Source organism: Musca domestica, unplaced genomic scaffold, assembly GCF_030504385.1.
Source record: "Musca domestica strain aabys unplaced genomic scaffold, Musca_domestica.polishedcontigs.V.1.1 35, whole genome shotgun sequence".
In the NCBI taxonomy this organism is placed as follows: Eukaryota; Metazoa; Arthropoda; class Insecta; order Diptera; family Muscidae; genus Musca; species Musca domestica.
The window spans coordinates 8,214,030-8,235,516 of NW_026712315.1; the positions used below are offsets into that span (position 1 = coordinate 8,214,030).

A 21,487-nucleotide genomic window follows, 5' to 3' on the forward strand; every position below is an offset into this window, starting at 1 on the left:
TGAAAATCTTATATTGGCCCTTTAACGGTTGTTGAATAATAATCAAAAGGTCTTTCTATTAAAAATTGTTCTGTAAAAATATCTTGAAAATATATTTAAGGTACTCCGTAAATAGAAAACCTCCAATGGTGTAGAAACAATTCCATTAATTGAATTAGAAAGCCTTTCATAAATTGTAGAAATTCGGTGGCAAACACATTAACTTTTTTCAAGTTGGCCAAAATTCGTGTGAAATAACCAAAACTCAAAATTTTAAGTAATAAAATTATATTGATAATTAACATAAACTTATATTATTTTTTTACAGACTTAAAATTGCTATCTTTCGCATCAAAACTCTTCACTTGTATTTCTAATATTTCAATGTTATTATCATATCCATGAATGTGACTTCGTTTGCCACATTTCTCTTGAAGATAGTCTTCTGCATTCCATGGCTGGGTTTCAGCTGTTCCAAGGAGAATATATAGCAAATTGCCAAAGAAAAATATGGCAGCAGCGATGATAAACACAATTTGCCACAAAGTGCGATTTGTCTGGAAGTAAAATCACAAATAAATCCTCAATGGAATTTTCACTTATAAAATAGCCACAACTTACCACATCTGTGACAACTACACCCACAATCAGCGGCGATATAAACGGTGTAATATTGGATACCGCATTCACCAGGGACATCATGATACCAGCATGATTGGGCGCCAAATCAATCATATTTAGGGCACTTCCAATAATGTTACCACTGTTCAGCGCCACAATCAGGGTCATCAGAACAATGGCCCATATTTTTTGATGTTCATCTAAAAAGCCAATAATCACCAGACCCAATGCCGGCAACCAACTTCCCAAGCTATTGAAAAGTCTACGCAATGATGTTAAACTTATACTAGTCTTACTCTGCAATATATCCGCCAGTGAAAGATATACATAGCTCATCACCCACATGGCAATGAAGGGCAGCGAGGAATACAAACCATTCGCTTTTATGTCCATATTCAGGACACCACTAAGATATGAGGGTATTTGCGCATGAATTGTGGACAGACCCCAATTTTGGCATGATCTTGCCAATATCAGAACATAAAACGGTGTTGACGTTAAAACAGCTTTCCATGGAAATGGTATCTTCTTTTTATGGTAACCCTCACTGTGAGCCATTTCGGCGGCAATAAAATTCCTCTCTTGCGACCCAATATACTTCGACTCATTGGGATTATTTTCACCAAATATCAACCAAATAACACACCATGCAAAACATATACCTGCCGATACATAATATATACCAGGCCAACCCCATTGACCTTTGGCAATAATACCGCTCACGGCCATTGCCAATATGGTACCACAGTCAGAACCCGATAATGCAAATGCTCCCAAACGATTACGTTCCTTCAGCGGCACCCACTTGGCTAAGTGTTCATAGACACAGGGAAAAATGACACCTTGAGCCAGACCTTGCACGATTCGAATGAAACATAAAATACGCCAACTTCCCCAGCCCACCGACCATGGTGTGGCAGCACTCAGTAATGCTGAAATACAAGTGGCAACACTCATTACCAACTTTGCTCCGAATTTCTTACAAAGATAGCCGCCGGGGAATTGTGTGCATACATAGCCCCAAAAGAAACTCGATATAATATAGGAGATTTCCTTCTCGCTCCATTCGAATTCCTATGAGAATAGAAGTTCTTAATTATTTTTATAATAATATTTAGGTGATTTTTTTTTTACTTACAGGAAAATCTGGATTTGCTGTTGCTGAATTGGTCATCGCCACCACAGCTACACCGATGTTAAGGCGACTGCAATATATCGAGGTGACATTAAAGAAAAGCAGGAAACTCTGCACATGTCTCATGCCAAGGATGGAGCCTAAAAAAAGATTTAAAAGGATCAAGTACAATTTAGGAAGAAGTAAGAATATATGCTTAATGTATGTTCCTGATACAGCCATTGTATAAGAATACAGGTAGTCGCATTCAACTGCGTTAATAACGTTCAAGAATGCATATTACAACATCCTCCGATTGTCGTCGTATAAGAAAAAATAAGAAATCTACTTATTTTTTAAAAATAACATTTTAAGTTAAAACAAGTAACGAAGCTGTAAGTTCGGCCAGGCCGAACTTTGAATACCGTCCACCTTTTGGTACGAATTCAACAATTTTAAAAAAATTAAAATAAAATCCATTATAAATTCTGTTAAAATCTTAAAAATACCGAATGTAGCCGTATATTAGGGTATATACGACGACATGGACCTGCATAGGCAACTTTTGTCACAAGCTATTATTACAATATTCAAATGCGAAACTTAAAAAAAATCTGTTTATAATGTAGCAAAAATCATCAAAATACCGAATACAGGGAGGTACCAAGGGGGGTTATAAAACGTGGACCTGCACAGACAATTTTCTGCCATAGGCTTCAGTATCCATTACGAACTTCAAATACCAAATTTAAAATAATTCTGGTAAGTAATGTCGCAAAAATCATCAAAATTTCGAATATCGGGGTTCCGTTATATGGGGTCTATACGAAGAGGTGGACCTACGTGGCCCCTTTTCTGTTTTATGCTGTAGTATAGGGTATATTAAATTTGTGTAACATGACGTAGAGCTTTAAAATTTGTCGGAACAATTTGTATTGTGTCTAGGATGGTTGGTATTGAACATGAGATATATCAGTTCATTAGTCGCCATATAACGGTACCTCCCGATATTCGGTGTTTTTTTTTATTTTTGCCACATTTCTAAATGAATTTGTCTGAAAAGGGTATTTGTATTTCGTAATGGGCTTTAGCTTCGGTGGGGGAGCATAGTATATATACACGGTGAGATGAAAAAACTGCAACCAAATTCAGACTGCGCTCATTTCCAAGCCACTCGTCCGACAACTGTTAAAATTATACCAATGACTGCTCGCTCGTTACCGTGATACTGGTAGCGTTGTGCGACGCCAAGGAAGTGGACGGAAGGAAACAGCAATATCAGCAGAAATGATTCGAAAAGTATAAAACGACTTGATCCAAACCTGCATCGCAGTGTCCGAAAAATGGCTCGTGAGCTGAACATATCGCAATATTCCATTCGACAAATATTGAGAAATGAGTAATTGAGTAAAGTCATAGAAATTCCAAAAAGTGCAAGAACTTACACCGCTACGGAAAGAAAATAGACTCAAAAGAGCTAAAGAGTTGCTTCGCTTGGCCGAGTGGTGATAGTGTGGGCTGTCATAACAGCCGATGGTCGCTCTCCGCTCGTATTAATCGACCGCTGCATCAGAATAAATATGGCGAAAATATTCTGGAGGGTATATTAAAGCCTTGGGCACTCAAACATTTTGGCCGCAGACCTTGGACATTCCAACAGGACTCGGCACCATCGCACCCTGCACGCGCCTCCCTCGCGGTTCCTCGCTTTATTTCCAGCGCACAATGGCCACCAAAATCTCCGGATACTATTCCGTTGGACTATTGTGTCTGGAGTATTTTGGAAAGCAAGGTTGGCACTAAAAAATACCAAAGTATCGATCACCTCAAGCAAGCGCTTCGGTTTTATTTGCCGTTTGAAGGCCATAATTCGTACCAAAGGTAATCAATTCGAACCAATTTAAACTTATTCTGAAATTTGATGCCATTTTCGACATTTTTTACTTTCATTCAATAAATTATAAAAAAATCAAGTAAGCAAAGGCTATAATCGTGCGGGGCCGACCGTGTAATACCCTACAACGCTACAATATGGTAGAAGCCCCCTTATGTCCAAGTCCATTTTGGAAGATTTCGCTTTTGAAATTATGCCACGGAGCACTGCCCAGATATTACCCTTAGCCTTTCGACCAGAAACATTAGCCCAATATTTATGCACTCCGCCGAGCTATTAGTTGTTGTGCTCCATTTTACAGCTAAATATAATCTAATGGCCATCCAAAATGCTAGACTTTTTTCTGTCCTTACCTCTCTTCTCATGCAAAATTCTGTGTCGATTGGTTTCAATTCAGTAATCAGGAAAATTATTCTGTTTTTGGTCCAATTTAACCCTAAATATATTGCGGACATCATTGAAGGGCCTAACAATCACAAATGCTATGGTCTATTTCACCCACTAAATATTACCCGATGACCATCAAAATTGGAAGGCTTCTGCCCAGCCCAAAGCTCCAGCCCCATGCTAACTTTCGCTTCGATTGGTCTATAACTGTGACCTGTAGAGCAACTGCCAAATCAGGTCATTTTTCAGTTTTTGGTCCATTTCAACCCCTAAATATTATGCGATCATCTCCAAAAGAAATAGGGTTCTATACTGACCTTAAACCCACCTACATTTTAAATTTCGGGCCATAATTGCGACCTGTAGAGTGATTACAAATTAATATGGACAGACAGACAGACGGACGGACATACATAGCTAGATCGACTTAGCTCGGCGAGATAGGAAGATCCATATAAACTTTCCTATGTGGGAAACCAATATTTCGAGGTGTTACATAATTTTTGGCCCAATCAAATAATACACCCAACACATAGTGTTGTAGGGTATAAATACCAACATTTCCATTCCACCGAAACGCTGAAAATAACCGATATCCAAAATACACAAAAATGCGAACTTCTTGCTTTTTATGCTGATTTCGTTGACGAATATAACCAAACATCGTAGACAAGCAAATCATATAGATGAGTCCAAATTTTCGAGAAACTGAGATGCCTCTTACTTTTGGAGATGATCGCAAAATATTTAAGGGTTCAAATGAACCAAAAACAAAAAAATCCTGATCACAAAATTGAAGACAATCGACACGCCTAAGGAGAGAGTTAAGGACAGGGAAAATAATATCTGGGCAGTGCTCCGTGATATGATTTCAAAAGCGAAATCTTCCAACAGGATTTGGACATAAAGATGCATCTAACATATTGTAGTGTTGTAGGGTATAACATGGTCGGCCTCGCCCAACTATAGCTATTTCTCACTTCTTTTATCTTCGATTCGATTTAAAAAAATTATTTCGATGAGCAGCTGCTATAATGGAGGATATACAAATATATACAACGTCCGACATATAGCAAATGTGTCCCTAACGCAGAGAGTCTAACTAGTTATAATACTCTACTCTGACCACACGTGCGTTGTTTTCACAAAACTTCCATTACACATTGTAATACAATATATACCTTAAATACTGGGTCAGTTACCAGATCAAATAAATTTTGATATATTAATGCCAAATTAACCATTGACGCACTTAAATCCGGTTTGTTTGTGCGGTAAGAGTTGATGAAAATTTTATTTTATAATCATTTTCAGTTAATTACAAATATTTACGTTATTTATAAAACTGTTTAACTTGTAAATTTTTAGGCTTGTCTTATAGTGGATAGAATAAAACCTCCGTGAGATACGAATATATAAATCATAAGTTTTGCTTGCAGAGAATCGAATTAATTTTATTGAAACTTTTTGCTTTTCAGACGTCGTTAACTTGGCGTTTAAGATATATATTTTTTACGAGCACAACGACAATTTGAATTCTTATACTGCAATATTAATAACAGATATGAATATGTATTTTTTTTTTTTTTTTTTTTTTTTGTTAATTTAATCACATTTTATCACACTTTGCCACTTTCGATTAATACATTTATTGGCATTTTGACCATTATTAATTTAATATTGTCATTTATATAATATTTATATAAGAAATTATTGTTATTTCACGAGCTACTTGTACCTTTCTTAATTTTAACTGGCGTCGCTTCAATAGATTTTTTATTTATTGTCATCGTTGGTTAAAAAATGCTGAAACGCCACTTTAAAACACGTCTGTATCAGTACTACGTTGATTTAGATGTGATCTGGTCGGATAAATGTAAAAATGTTAATACTTGATATACAGTATACATATTTTGATTGGTAAACAATTTTGTAACACTGTACAACAAAATTTTAACGCTAACTCGGAATATGTTCAACGAATAATGTATCTAGGACGGTTGGTATTGAAAATGAGATATATAGGTCCATGTTTTGGTATAGTCCCCATATAACGGTACCTCCCGATATTCGGTATTTTGATGATTTTTGCCACATTTTTTCACGGATTTTTCTGAAAATTGGTATTTGTAGGTCATAACGGGTCCTAGTTCGTATGGCGAAGTATTGTATGTATAGGTCCACGTTTTGGTATAGCCCCCATATAACGGTACCTCCCGATAATCGGTATTTTGATGATTTTTGCCACATTTTTCCACGAATTTGTCTAACAATTGGTATTTGTTGGTCATAATGGGTTCTAGCTCTGGTGGGGAAACATTGTATGTATGGATCCACGTTTTAGTATAGCTCCCATTTAGCATTTTTCTAAAAATTGGTATTTGTGGGTCCTAATGGGTTAACATTGGTTGGCGTTGGCGAAACATTGTATGTGTAGGTCCGCGTTTTTGTATAGCCTCATACAGCGGCAACTCCCGATATTCGGTATTTTTATGATATTTTGATTGGTATTTGAGGACAAATGTTTCCCTTACCCTAAGGTGGAGGGTATTAAAAGTTCGGCCCGGTCGAACTTAATGTTTATACCCTACACCACATAGTGGCAAGGGTATTATGTCTTTGTGCATTCGTTTATAACATAGAGAAGGAAACGAGATAGACCCATAGTTACTTTTGAGGATCTCCATAGAATCACATTTTGAGTTGATTTATTCATGTCAGTCCGTCTGTCCATGTATTCTTGTGAACAAAATGCAGGTCGCATTTATTACCCGATTCAGATGGAATTTTCCAAACAACATTTGTTTGGCCCAAGGACAAACGCTATTGAAGTTAGAGATAATCGGTAAAAAATTAGATATAGCTCCCATATATATCTTCTTACGATTTGCCTTTTATTGTACACCAAACGTGTAATATCAGCCCGAATAGTATGGAATTTTTTACATACAACCAAATTAGGCCTCAAAATAAGTATGTCAAATTTAATCGAAATCGGTTCAGATATAGCTATAGCTCCCACATATATTGTTCATCCGATTTGTTATTTTTGTCCTCCGCAGCCGTACTATGCACTCTGTAACAACAATAGTTGGGGAAATATATCAAACTCAGCTCAGAAATACCTTTGCTAAATTTTATCGAGATTTAGATTTAGATATTGCTCCCATACCTAACTTCGTCCGACTTACCTTTAATTGTGCACCAAACGTCTAATATTTGTCGAATTGGGATGGAATTTGGCACATACGTCCGAATTGAATCTAGAATCTAGTATGTCAAATTTGGTGAAGATCGGTTCAGATATAGCTATAGCTTCCATATATATTGTTCATCCGATTTGTTATATTTATTACCCACAGACGTAATATGCACTCCGTAACAACGATATTCAGGGAAATATATCAATTGCAGCTCAGAAATATTTTTGACAAATTTTATCGAGACGGGTCAGATTTTGATATACATAGCTCCCATATATATCTTTATCTGATTTCAAATTAATTTTGCACTAAATGGGAAACACAAGTCCGAATTTAAAAGATACAAATGCTTCGGCATATTTAGATTTTTGAACTTTAAATTATAATTATAATCATAGCGTGTATGATTGATTTCTCCCATAAAAAACTTTTAATTGTTATGTGTAGCTCTACTAAATTAGCAAAGTGGTGTAGGGTGTCATAAAGTCGGTCCCGCCCGACTCTAGGACTTTCTTTACTGGTTTTTACTAGTTTTAAGTTTAACAGCATTATCCAAACGGTCTTACTGGTATTTTTTAGTTAAAAGTGGAACACATTTGAATTTAGATACTTTTATATAAAAATGTTTTTTTTTACCTGTAGGTGGAGGGTATTAAAAGTTCGGCCTAGCCGAACTTAATGTTTTTTTAATTGTTTTTTTGTTTTTTTAATATAAACCAGTCCAATTCTTGGCCCACATCTTCTCACATTAATTTATTTAATATATATTTTAATTAAACAGGATTGACATCTATATCTATAAAAGAGGAAAATGTTTGTATGTTTGTTTGTTTGTTTGTTTGTTTGTTTGTTTGTAATTTATGGACTCGAAAACCGCTGAATAGATTTTCCTGAAAATTTCCATATATACTGCAACATCGCCTGAAAGTAACATAGGCTATATACATTTTTGAATTTCTACTTGGAACTGGAGATATAGCATCAGAATCGGAGGTACCTCCCAAAAATTTAGATTTTATATGCACATATCTATTGATTGGTTGAAGATACAGTCTCCAAATTTGGAATACGTAACGGAATTTGGAACAAAAATAAGTTTGCCAAATTATATTGTAATCGGTTCAGATTTGGATATAGCTCCCACATATATTTTCGACCGATTTCGTTCATTTGATGCCTCAAACACAATATGAATGTTCGATTCCAATGAAATTTGGAATGTGTGACGGGATTTAATCAGAAAATAAATTTGTCAAATTATATTGAAATCGGTTCAGATTTGGATATAGCTCCCACATATATATTTTCGGCCGATTTCAAGCATTTGATGCACCAAACACGCTATGTATCCCCAATTTTAATGAAATTCGAAACGTGTGATAGATTTTATCTAAAAAATTGATTTCCCAAATTATATTGAAATCGGTTCAGATTTGGATATAGCTCCCATATACATTTTCGGCCGATTTCATGTATTTGGTGGACCAAACACGACATGTATTTCCAATTGTAATGAAATTTAAAATAAGTAACGGAATTAGGAGCCAAAATGAATTTGTCAAATTAAATTGAAATCGGTTCAGATTTGGATATAGCTCCCATATATATTTTTGTATCTCTAATTTGTATGTATCTCTAATTTCAATGAAATTTGGAATGTGTAGCGGAAATTAAAACAAATATACATTTGTCAAATTATATTAAAATCGGTTCAGATTTGGATATAGCTCTCATATATATTTTCGACCGATTTCATGTATTTTATGCACCATACACGATATGTATGTTCGATTCCAAAGAAATTTGGAATATGTAACGGGATTTTGATTAGAAAATAAATTAGTCAAATTATATTAAAATCGGTTCAGATTTGGATATAGCTCCCATATATATTTTCCGCCGATTTCACATATTTGATGCACAAAACACGATACGTATTTCCGATTCCAATGAAATTCGGCATGAGTGGCTAAATTTGGTACAAAAATAAATTTGACAAATTATATTCAAATACGCTCAGATGTGATTATAGCTCCCATATATATACTCAGCCGATTTCACATATTTGATGCACCCAAAGCGAGAGGGACAAAATCTGGCACCAGCAAAAATTGCCAAATTATATTGAAATCAGTTGAGGTTTGGATATAGCTAACATATATATTTCGGCCGATTTCATACATATTATGCACCAAACACGATATATATGACCGATTCCAATGAAATTCAGAATGTGTGGCGGAATTTGGTTATAATAATAAATGTGATAAATTAATTGGAAATTAGTTAAGATTTGGATATAGCTCCCATATATATATATATATTCTCGGCGGATTTCACATATTTGACGCACCAATTTCAATGAAATATGAAAGGTGTGGCGGAGTTTGGTGTAAAATAAATTTTTTTAAAATTATATTTAAGTCGGATCAGATTGGGATATGATTTTAATAAGAACCATTGACCCACAACGCCTTAGGCTAACACTAAAAAACAACATAACAATTTATTTGAAATACGCTTATTACGGCGAAGTATGTTGCTATCTCGAATTCACTAATTGCAATGGAAATGCCACTCTACTTAAAAAAATTGCAGTTTCCTGCACGCTTGGTATTTGCTATGAAATAAATAAATCCAAAGGACAAACCCTTCGTGTATTCATGTCATGTTACTGCTTTTGTAATGATTTTGTTTATTAACGCATTAAATTAGTGCAATATTTTTTTTTTTAATTTTTAAATTTGTTTTTCTTTATCCAACATATATTCGTAAATAAAATTTTGAATGCATATAAAATCAAAAGGGGTAGCGAAGCGCACCGGGTTCAGCTAGTATGATCATAAAATTGAATAATGTAATGATATATTATAACGTGTATGTGCATTCAAGGGGGTTCCATCGATCCATTTTTCTGTACTTTTGGACTCAAATAAACCAGTAAAGAAAGGTCAAAAATTTGGACGGGACCGACTTTACAATACCCAACACATCTGTACATATTTAGTAGAGGTACCAGTAACAAAATAACGTTGAAGTAGATCATACAAGCTATGAACCCTTTTTGAATGAGTATTAAAGCTTTGGAGAAGTTATAATTTGGAATCAGAGGAAAATAATATATGGGATGTATATCCAAATCTGAATTGATTTCCATCAAATTTGACGGAGTCATTTGTACCTCTCTACCAAATAACATCGCTATAGAGTAGTGAAAAATACAGGCTGAGATAAAACCAGTTAAAAAACAGTAAGTTCAGCCGGGCCGAACTATGAATATTCTCCACCATTTGGAATGAATTTAGAAATTTTAAAAAAATAAAATCCTTAAAAACTTCTGTTAAAATTTTAAAAATACCAAATAAAGCCGTTATATTGGGATCTATAAATGCATTGTTTGTCATAAGCCATTACCATATTCAAATTCGAAACTTGAAATAAACGGTGAATAATGTAGATAAAATCATCAAAATATCGTATATAGGGAGGTACCGTTATATCGGAGCTGTGCGAAAACCTGGACCTGCATAGACAATTTTCTGACACAGGCTGTAGTATCCATTACGAACTTTAAATACCACATCTGAAACAATTTCGGTGGGTATTGTACCTAAAATCGTCAAAATACCAAATATTGGTATATGGGGGCTATATGAAGACGTGGACCTGCAATGACAACTTTCTGTCTTAGGGTGTAGTATCCATTTCGATCTTCAAATACCCAATTTGAAACAATTCCGGTGAATAATGTCGCTAAAATCATCAAAATACCGAATATCGGGAGGTACCGTTATATGGGGGCTATATGAAAACGTGGACCTACATGGCCCATTTAGCCTTCTCCCTCCCATGTAGCCTTCTATCTCAATTCATAGCGTGATTACAACAGACAGACAGACGGACATCGCTAAATCGACTTAGAATTTTACCCTGATCGAGAATATATATATATATATATATATATATATATATATATATATATATATATATATATATATATATATATATATATATATATGTATATATATATATATATATATATATATATATATATATAGTATATATATATACTTTGTTGGGTCTGACATGAGTATTTCGAGGAGTCACAAACGGAGTGAGCGGAGAGCGACCATTGGCTTTTATGGCGGCCCACACCATCACCATGGCCGGCGCTTCAGTTCTGGTGGCCAAGCGAAGGTGAACATTTTCAGCTCACCTCTTTGGAAAGTAAACACGATTAATTTCTTTGTTTGGTTGTTGGAAACCAAATTCGGCAGTTCACCACTTTCGGCCAAGCGAAGCAACTCTTTAGCTCTTTTGAGTCTATTTTCTTTGCGTTGCGATGTAAGTTCTTGTACTTTTTGGCATTTCAATATTTGCCGAATGAAATATTGCGATATGTTCAGCTCACGAGCCATTTTCCGGCCACTGAGATGCGGGTTTCTCTACTTAACATACCGTTTCTGCTGATGATGCTGTTTTCTTTCGTCTACTTCCTTGGCGTCGGGCTACGCTACCAGTATCACGGTAACGAGCGATGGTACGAGACACAAAAGATTTATTCACATTTAAATGCTGGAGTGCTATAACGATAGCCACTTTTGGTTTTCCAGCCAAATATAAAGAAATCACACTATCATGCTTGATTTCCATCAGAAATAACTTTTTTTCTGGTAAATTCTCACCAAAATGCTTTTGTACGCTTGTTAACAATATAACGAGCTGTCACTGGAATAATTTTAACAGCTGTTGGACGAGTATCTTAGAAATGACAGGAGTCTGAAATTGGTTGTAGTTTTTTCATCTCAAATTCGGCAAATTTATTTTCGTACCATATTCCGTTACGCATTCCAAATTTAAAGACTGTATCTGTAATCGATCAATAGATATGTGCATACAAAATCTACATGTTTAAAGAACCTCCGATTCTGATGCTATATCTCTAGTTCCAAGCGGAATTTCTAAAATTTATATAGCCTATGTTACTTTCAGGTGATGCTGTAGTATATGTGGAAAATGTTTAGTTTCTTTAGTCTATAAACTACAAGCAAACAATCAAACGTACAAATATTTCCATCTTTTTTATATGTAGATAGTCTTTTATATATGTAGATGGACTCAATGAACATGCACTTTCAGAAATTTACTTTCGAATATTTCTGCATTTTTTTAACCTCGATGAAATATGTAAATATATAAATTTAACTTTAACTTTATTTTTACAATATAAAATAAGTTCTGTACAAAATTACAACTACTTATAAACTAATGGTTATTGTTGTCGATTAATTTATTTCGATGATCCTTTACTATTTTCTATGGCTGGAGTTTTGGTGGTTTCATAATTAGACGATGTCTCCGCATCTTTGGGCAAAAGGAAATCTTCAGCATCCCAGGGTTGGGCAACGGCTGTGCCCCATATAATGTATATCAAATTTCCTACAAAGAAGATTATTGATGAAATGGCAAAAACAACCTGCCATTCGGTGCGATTGCTCTAAAATAAGAGAATAAAATTAAATTAATAGTACTTCGAATTCAAGAAATATCCATAAATTCCACTTACCGAATCTGTGACAATCACTCCCACCACCAGCGGTGATATCAAAGGCATAAAATTGGCAATGGTATTGACAATGCCCATCAAAATACCAGCATGATTTGGCGACAAATCAATGGTATTCAAAGAACTGCCGATTGTGGCTCCACTATTCACTCCCACGCTTATGGTCATCAGAACTATGGCCAACGTTTTCTTGCCCTCATCCAAGAAACCAATTGCAATTAGACCAACTGCCGGTATCCAAAATGCACAGCTATTTATGATTTTTCTAATGGCCGACAATGTTAGAATCTTTTTGCGCTGCAAAATATCTGCCGTCAAAACATAGACATACGACATTGCCCACATGGCCAGGAAGGGCAAGGCCGAGTATAAGGCATTTGATTTTATTTCCATGCCCAATACACCATGCAAATAGGAGGGAATTTGAGCCTGCAACGTTGCCAGACCCCAACCCTCGGCACAACGGGCCACCAAGAGGGCATTGAAGGGTATCGACAGGAATATAGCCTTCCATGGTATTGGAATCTTTTTCTTGTGGAAATCTTCGGCATGTTCCATTGATGATTCAATGTAATTCTTTTCCGTCTCTTTTATGAAACGTGATTCGGTGGCATTATTATCGGAGAATATAAACCAAAATATGCACCATGCAAAGCACAGACCAGCTGAAACATATGAAATACCCGGCCAACCCAGTGGCCCTTCAGCAATTAGACCTGTAATGGCCATTGCCAAAACTGTACCACATTCAATGCCAGTATGACTTAAGGCACCCAAACGATTCCGTTCCTGTAGCGGGGACCACTTGGCCAAATGTTCGTGTATGCAGGGGAATAACATACCCTGAAAGAGACCCTGTATCACACGAATTGCACAGAACGCTTGCCATCCACCCCAGGTGACTGCAGCCGGTGTTGCTGCACTCAGAACAGCAGAGAAAAACGTTGATAGACCCATCGTTAATTTGGCACCGAAGAGTTTACATAATGCTCCACCCGGGAACTGAGTGAAAACGTAACCCCAATAGAAACTGGATAGAATATAGGAGATTTCTTTTTCATTCCAATCGAATTCCTACGAAAAAAAAAAGAAAACATTTTTGTTAATAAAATAAATAATTATCTAAATTATAAATATACTTACCGCAAAATTGGGATTTGTTGTTTCTGCATTTGTCATAGCCACCACAGCCACGCCGATATTTAAACGACTGATGTAGACCACCACAATATTCAAGAATATCAAAAGTGCCTGCACGTGACGCATGCCCAATGTGGGTCCTGAAATTGAAACAGATATTAATGTGATTAATAACAGCACATATACTGTGCCCATGGTAAGTCCCAAATAGCCTATTTATACAAAGCGCTTAGCAGGACTTTCGTCTGATCTTTAATGAGTCATATGACAATACCTTCCAAAGGCCATAAATAAAAAGAAAACCAGTAAGGAAAGTTCATAAGTCGGGCGGGGTTAACTATATGCTACCCCTACACCACTATGAGTATTTAGTAGGGTTTATATTGGGAATTTATGTGAAGTTGATCGTACCAACTATGAACCTTATTTCAATGCGTATCATGGCTTTAGAGTAGTCACAGTTTGGAAACTAAATCTAATTCTGAATCGATTTTCAACCAAATAACATTGCTGTATAATGCTTGATATGACTCGATAAGAATTAAACTAAAAAATATTTATTGGAGCAATAGATATGCCGGACCGAGTTTAACCAAATGGAAAAATTCGTTTGAATATGAAAAAATCTATCCAATTTGGGCTGAGATTACATATATGGTGGACAATAAACGTAAAATTGGATGAAGTCATAACAAAAGCAAAAATCTGAACAGATCTCGATAAAATTCGGCAGAAGTATTTTCGAGCTGTATCTGATGTCCGGTATAAAATATAATTTTTGTGGAGTGCATATTACGCATGTGAGCGACTTTAACATCAAATCGGATGAAACATATGTATGGAAGCTATAGCTATATCTGAACCGATTTTCACTAAAATTTGAAGTATCTGCTTCTGGGCTGAATTCCGTCGGAAGTGCCAAAATTCAGTACATTTGGGCTGATATTAGCCACTTAAATTCAAATCCCTAATCGGAAGATTTATGCCATTTTTAAGCCACTCGTCCGACAGCTGTTAAAATTATTCCAGTGACAGCTCTTCATATTGTTTTTTTTTTTCAGAAAAAAAGTTATTCGTGATGGAATTCAAGCGTGATAGTGTGATTTCTTTATATTTGGCTGGAAAATCGCAAGTGGCTATCATTAGAGCACTCCAGCATTTAAATGTGAATAAATCTTTTGTGTCTCGTTTTCGTAATACTAGAAGAAAAGAGCAACATCAGCAAAAATGGTTCGAAAAGTAAAGGAGCGACTTGATCGAAACCCGCGTCGTAGTGGCCAAAAAATGGCCCGTGAGCTGAACACATCTCAATATTTCATACGGCAAATACTGAAAAATGAGCTCGGGGTAAAGCCATTGAAATTCCCAATTCCAAAAAGTGCAAGAACTTACACCGCGACGAAAAGAAAATTGACTCGAAAGAGCTAAAGACTTGTGATGAACTGCCGAATTTGGTTTTCTCCGATGAGAAAACATTCATTGGCCGCAGACCTTTAACATTCCAACAGGACTCAGGACCAACGCACTCAGCACGCGCAACCTAAGAATGAGCATTAAAAAATACCAAAGTGTCGATCACCTCAAGCAAGCGCTTCGCCGAGAATGGGTCAATATACCGCAGAGCAACATTCGGGCAGCGTGTGACGGATTCATTGTCGGTTTAAAGGCCATAATTCGTGCCAAAGGTGACCAATTCCAACCAATCTAAATGATGGTATTGGGGTCACTGATAATTGGCAGGGGTGGATAAAAAATTGGGGTTGGAAAATCGTTCAGCAAGTATACGAAAGGTACTAAATGGTATCAAATCTGCTGTTGTGTGAACGGATACTGCATGAAATCTGAAATTAGATTTTACGATCAGTGTTAGTGTGCAAAGTTGAGATTTGGAGTTGGTTTTGAAATTACGTACTAAATTTTACTAAATTTGGTACTTGGGTACGGGATTGAGTTGCGCCGTCTCATGGCAGGGATTTACGTACTATTTGGAATTTTGTGAAAAAGTAGACGAAAAGTACTAGATGGTACTATATTTGGTACAATTTGATATTGGGTAAACAGATAAAGCTTAAAATCTGAAATTTGGCATTAGTTTCGCTGTGTAGCTTCGGCATATGGAGTTGATTTCGTAAATGTATACCATGATTGTACAACAAGTATTGAATGGTACTATATTTGGTATTATATACATACATAATTGGTTTTGGACATAAAATTCTGAAATTAGATAATATATGATTTTCGAGGGAATCTACGTTTAAGATTTGGCGGTGGCTTGGAAATGTGTACTGTAATTGTACGAAAAGTACTGAAGGGTACTATGCTTGGCATTGGGTAAAGGGATAGAGATAAAATTCTAAAATTTGATGTGAAGATTACTGATGTTATCGGTGTTTGAGATTTGGCGTTGGTTTGGAAATGCGTCCTATATTCGTACGAATAGTTGTTAATGGTACTAAATTTGGTATTGGCTGAAGGCATAAGGTTGGAATTCTCAAATCTGATATTGAGTTATCTGTTGTTATTGGGAATTGAGATATGGAGGTGGTTTTGAAAATGTGCCCTATAATTTTATAATCGTGTCTATGGTTAGGATAAGTGTTCGAAAAGTACTAAGTGGTACTAAATTGGGTATTGCATGAAGGTAGACGGCTGGAATCCCAAAATTTTATATTGAGTCTTCTGGTGTTGATTTTGTTCGAAAAGTACTGAATGGTACTAGTTTCAAATCGCTGTAATAATACTCGACCCCACGCTGTGGTACAGAGTATTACGTCTTTGTGCATATGTTTGTAACATACATCTTCATTCTGAATCGATTTATCTATAATCGTACGTCTGTCCATATTTGTTTGCAAACAAAGTACAGGTTGCATTTATTGTCTGATTGAGATGCAATTTTCCACAAAATAATTTTTTTTTGGCCCAATATTTGGTGTCAGATATCAGATACAGCATAGAAATATCTCTGCCAAATTTTATCGAGATCGATTCCAATTGGTATATATCTTCGTACGATTTTAAGTGTATTGTTCACCAAATGTATAAGATTAGACCAAATGGGATGGATTTTGGCAATCGCAAGGTTGTTTAAGATATGTTTACATTTTGTCATGCGAAAGAACCCTTCTTTATATTGTTCTTTAAACCCATAAATAACAATCGCAATCACTTTCATCAAATCAAACATACCATAAATAACGAACAGTTTTTATTTTTATTTTCATTTTTTTATGTTTATTTACCAGTTGTGTTATCTCGACACCAACTGACGTTCAATTGGCAATCGACGTTATCGATAAAAACAATAAACATTTGTAAACAAATGTGTGCGACACGACTTGAATAGTGCGTTTACCTTGCTTTACATACCCTCATAGCATTTAGTTATAATATTTATCTGTGATACACGCGAATTTTTCGGCGGAACAGCTGAAAACCGATTAAAGTTTTAGTCAAAAGATATTTTATCTTTATCACATTTATAATGGCTTGTGTACGCTTGTTCCGCTAATCTCTGACGTCCTAATTGGTCACTTGTATGAAACATGCGAACATTTTTCAGGTGTTTTACTTGTTGTTATCGGATTATAATTCATTGAATCAATTAAAGAAATATTTACGAATAGAACTGATAACTTGCGTGTGGTAGATATGGGGCGATGGTATATATTTGAAACTGTTATGAATCCAAATGCATACTGGCTGCTAAATATTGAAAATATTCCACACAAAGAAAATAGACCAAAACTTATATTTATAAGGAAAAAACATCTATTTGTAGATCTTCTTGTAGAAAATCTCAATATTTTATCAATATTGAATTAATACAGAAGATCGCTGATCTTCTCAGAAAAAATCTGTAAATCTTCTATCAATCTATCTGCAGGCTGAGATGAAAAAACTGCAACCAACTTCAGACTGCTGTCATTTCTTTGCCATTCGTCCGACAGTTGTTAAAATTATTTCGGTGACAGCTCATTATATTGTTTACAAGTGCTTTCGTGAGAATTTTCCAGAAAAAAATTAAAAAAAAAAAACACAAGTGGCTATCGTTGTAGCACTCCAGCATTTAAATGTGAATGAATCTTTTGTGTCTCTTACAATCGCTCGTTACCGTGATACTGGTAGCGTAGCCCGACGTCAAAGAAGTGGGCGAAAGAAAAAAGCAACATCAGCAGAAATTGTTCGAAAAGTAAAGAAGCGACTTGATCGAAACCTGCGTCGCAGTGGTCGAAAAATGGCTCATGAGCTTAACATATCGCAATATTCCATTCAGCAAATATTGAAAATTAGCTCGGGGTGAAGCCATTGAAGTTCCAAAAAGTGCAAGAACTTACACCGCAACTGAAAGAAAGAAGACTCAAAAGAGCTAAAGAGTTTCTTAGCTTCGCTTAGCCGAAAGTAGTGAACTGCCGAATTTGGTTTTGAAAAAACATTCGTTGTCCAGCAGTTTGTAAACAAACACAATGATCGTGTTTACTTGCCAAAGAGGTCAGCTGCAAATGTGCACCTTCGGTTGGCCACCAGAACTCAAGCGCCGGCCATGTTGATGTTGTTGGCTGCCATAACAGCCGATGGTCGCTCTCCGCTCGTATTAATCGACCGTGGCATCAGAAAAAATGCCGAATATTATCACGAAAATTGTCTGTAGGGTGAATTAAAGCCTTGGGCATGTTAACATTTTGCCCGCAGACCTTGGACATTCCAACAGGACTCAGTACCTTTGCACTCAGGATGCCCCACCCAAGAATGGTTACAAAATGAGGTTCCTCGCTTCATTTCACAATGGCCAGCAAAATCTCCGGATACCAATCCGTTGTAGTATTGTGGCTGGATTTTTTTGGAAAGCAAGGTTGGCACTAAAAAAATTCAAAGTGTCGATCACCTCAAGCAAGAGCTTCGCCGGGAATGGGTAAAAATACCGCAGAGCAACATTCTAGCAACGTGTGACGGTTTCATTGGCCGTTTTAGGGCCATAATTCGTATCAAATTCCAAATCGAACAAATCTAAACTTTTTCTAAAATTTGATGCTATTTCCGACATCTTTTGCTTTCATTCAAAAAATTAAAAAAAGATATAAAAAATATGAGGTTGACTTTGTTGCAGTTTTTCTTTTTTATCTCACCGAGTTTTCGTCCCCTTTTCCATTTTCAAAATCACCTCCTTAACACAACTCCACTACCAATAGGGATCACCGTATAAAATTTCTTTTTCTCCCTATCTCTCCAAATTAAATACCATTTAATACTTTTCACACAGTTGGTTTAAAACTTACTTTCCAACCCTGATCCTCATACCAAATTTCAAGGTTTTAGCTATATCAGTTCACATAATACCAAATAGTGTCATATTAGAACTTTGGTATTATTTTAGAACATTTCGTAAACGAAGAGTTCGAATTTTCAAAATCCCTTGGTACATTTATCCGCACTTCATTAGTGACTCTCATTCCAAATTTTCTTTTGACCAATACAAAGTATTAAATATTTAGAACATTTTAGTACTTTTCGTATCTTTCTAGTACGAATTTCCAAAAACCGACCTTATCAAACCATGACAGACCCTCGTGCAAAATTTCTTGGTCAGTCAGTTTTTCAGCCAGTTATTTCACTACTATTTATACCCTACACCACAAGGTGGTCAGGGTATTATGTCTTTGTGCATTTGTTTGTAATAGGCAAAAGGAAACGAGATGGACCCATAGTTCCTTTTGATGATCTGCATAGAATCACATTCTGAGTCGATTTATGCATGTCCGTCCGTCCGTCTGTCCATGTATTTTGTAAACAAAGTACAGTTCGCATTTATTGCCATATCCAGAAGAAATTTTGCACAAATCATTTGCCCAAGGACGAATCCTATTGAAATTGGAGATAATCGGTCAAAATTTAGATATTGCTCCCATATATATCTTCGTGCCTTTTATTGTGCACCAAACGTGTAATATCAGTCCGAATAGTATGGAATTTTGCACGTAAGATCAGAAAATAAGTATGCCAAATTTGATCGAAATCGGCTCAGATATAGCTATAGCTCCCATATATATTGTTCATCCGATTTGTTATTTTTGTCCTCCGCAGCCGTAATATGCACGTTATAACAACAATATTTGGGGAAATATATCAAACAGCTCAGAAATACATTTGCTAAATTTTATCGAGATCGGTTCAGGTTTGGATATAGGTCCCATATATAACTTTGTCCGATTTACATTTTATTGTGCACCAAACGTCTTATATTTGCCCAAATGGGATGAAATTTGGCACTTACGACCGAATTGAGTCTAGAAGCTAGTATGCTAAATTTGGTGAAGATCGGTTCAGATATAGCTATAGTTCCCATATATATCGTTCATCCGATTTGTTGTATTTGTTACCCACAGCCGTAATATGCACTCCGTAACAACGATATTCAGGGATATATATCAAATACAGCTCAGAAATATCTTTGCCAAATTTTATCGAGATCGGTTCAGATTTATATATATGTTTTTATCCGATTTCCGATTTTTAAAAGATACAAATGCTTCGGCATATTTAGTCCATTGAACTTTAAATTATAATTATAATCATATCGTGTATGATTGAATTCTCCCACAAAAACTTTTAATTGTTATGCGGAGCTCTACTAAATTAGCAAAGTTGTGTAGGGTATCATAAAGTCGGCACCGCCCGACTTTAAGACTTTCCTTACTGGTTTTTGTACATAGATAGATGCCACCACAACAACGACGTAAGCGAATTTCTTTGACAATAATTTTGAATCTGGATCAGTAGAAACGAGAGTGCAAATTTCATGAAAAATAAGGTCTGAATACTTTTTTGAAGGTCATGGAGAAGTAACAAGCTTTACCCATCGTTGTTGATAAAATTCTTTTATTCGAGTTTAGTTTTTTACTATCTTCAAAAATCGTTTCATTTCCATGGAATTGAGAGTTTTTGCGCTTGTTTGATTAGAATCACGAAGGGCAGCATCGTAGGTGGATAAGGAAACTTTGTGAAAAAAAACATTCCCATTTTGGCTTCCCAAATTTGTACTCTTTAACACACCACTGATACAATATACGAATAATTATAAATACCCGCACACACATTTTCCGTTTATTTTCATTTTATGCAAATACACGTTTCCACGACTAGATTATTTTCCACATTATTTATTCAGCTTTGTAAATTATTTTATACCTTTATCAACTTCGACGATCGTCATTTTTCTGCTTCTCTGTTTATTATAATTTTTTTGCACTGAAGTTTTTTTCTTTTATTATTATTTTTTAGATTTTTTTCTCTAGCATTTTCCCCGATCAGAAATATGCCAATGTCCGATGCATACGACCGATACGAATCGTATGAAATTGTGTTGAGTGAAAACGGTTTAGGATTTCCAAGTTTCGCATTCGGCGGCGGGAAAATATAAAATTATAATCTCGAATAACGATTAAATGGAGGGTGATAAATGCTACGATAATATTATAAAGCGTCTACCTTTTACGGGGTTTTATTGTTGAACAACTTTATTGGCCCTTGTTGTTTAGGTTTCCGTTGACTCTGCTGCCATTCATTTGGCCAAGTTAATACAA

The 21,487-nt window shown here is 35.7% G+C and overlaps 2 protein-coding genes across 2 annotated transcripts; both read right to left on the minus strand.

Moving 5' to 3' along the window:
• Window positions 1–278: 278 nt before the first annotated feature.
• LOC131803891 (putative inorganic phosphate cotransporter) lies at window positions 279–5,861 on the minus strand. Its single transcript, XM_059125750.1, has 4 exons — window positions 5,734–5,861; window positions 1,739–1,875; window positions 601–1,674; window positions 279–536 (listed from the first exon to the last, which is right to left on the minus strand). Exons 1-4 carry the CDS (start codon window positions 5,783–5,785, stop codon window positions 294–296), a joined length of 1,506 nt encoding a protein of 501 aa, XP_058981733.1. The 5' UTR covers window positions 5,786–5,861; the 3' UTR covers window positions 279–293.
• Window positions 5,862–12,154: 6,293 nt separating this feature from the next.
• LOC101895873 (putative inorganic phosphate cotransporter) lies at window positions 12,155–21,250 on the minus strand. Its single transcript, XM_005176521.4, has 4 exons — window positions 21,093–21,250; window positions 13,908–14,044; window positions 12,765–13,838; window positions 12,155–12,695 (listed from the first exon to the last, which is right to left on the minus strand). The coding sequence occupies exons 1-4, from the start codon at window positions 21,115–21,117 to the stop codon at window positions 12,489–12,491; spliced, it is 1,443 nt and encodes a 480-aa protein (XP_005176578.2). The 5' UTR covers window positions 21,118–21,250; the 3' UTR covers window positions 12,155–12,488.
• Window positions 21,251–21,487: the final 237 nt, after the last annotated feature.

Coding starts and splice junctions, on each gene's coding strand:
- LOC101895873 (XM_005176521.4), bottom strand. CDS start 21,117: ATGACGATCGTCGAAGTTGATAAAG. Junction 13,839..13,907: donor CAACAAATCCCAATTTTGCG/GTAAGTATATTT, acceptor TTTTTTTCGTAG/GAATTCGATTGGAATGAAAA. Junction 12,696..12,764: donor GAGTGATTGTCACAGATTCG/GTAAGTGGAATT, acceptor CTCTTATTTTAG/AGCAATCGCACCGAATGGCA.
- LOC131803891 (XM_059125750.1), bottom strand. CDS start 5,785: ATGACAATAAATAAAAAATCTATTGAAGCGACGCCAGTTAAAATTAAG. Junction 1,876..5,733: donor GCCAGTTAAAATTAAGAAAG/GTACAAGTAGCT, acceptor ATCTTTTTTTAG/GCTCCATCCTTGGCATGAGA. Junction 537..600: donor GTGTAGTTGTCACAGATGTG/GTAAGTTGTGGC, acceptor TTTTACTTCCAG/ACAAATCGCACTTTGTGGCA.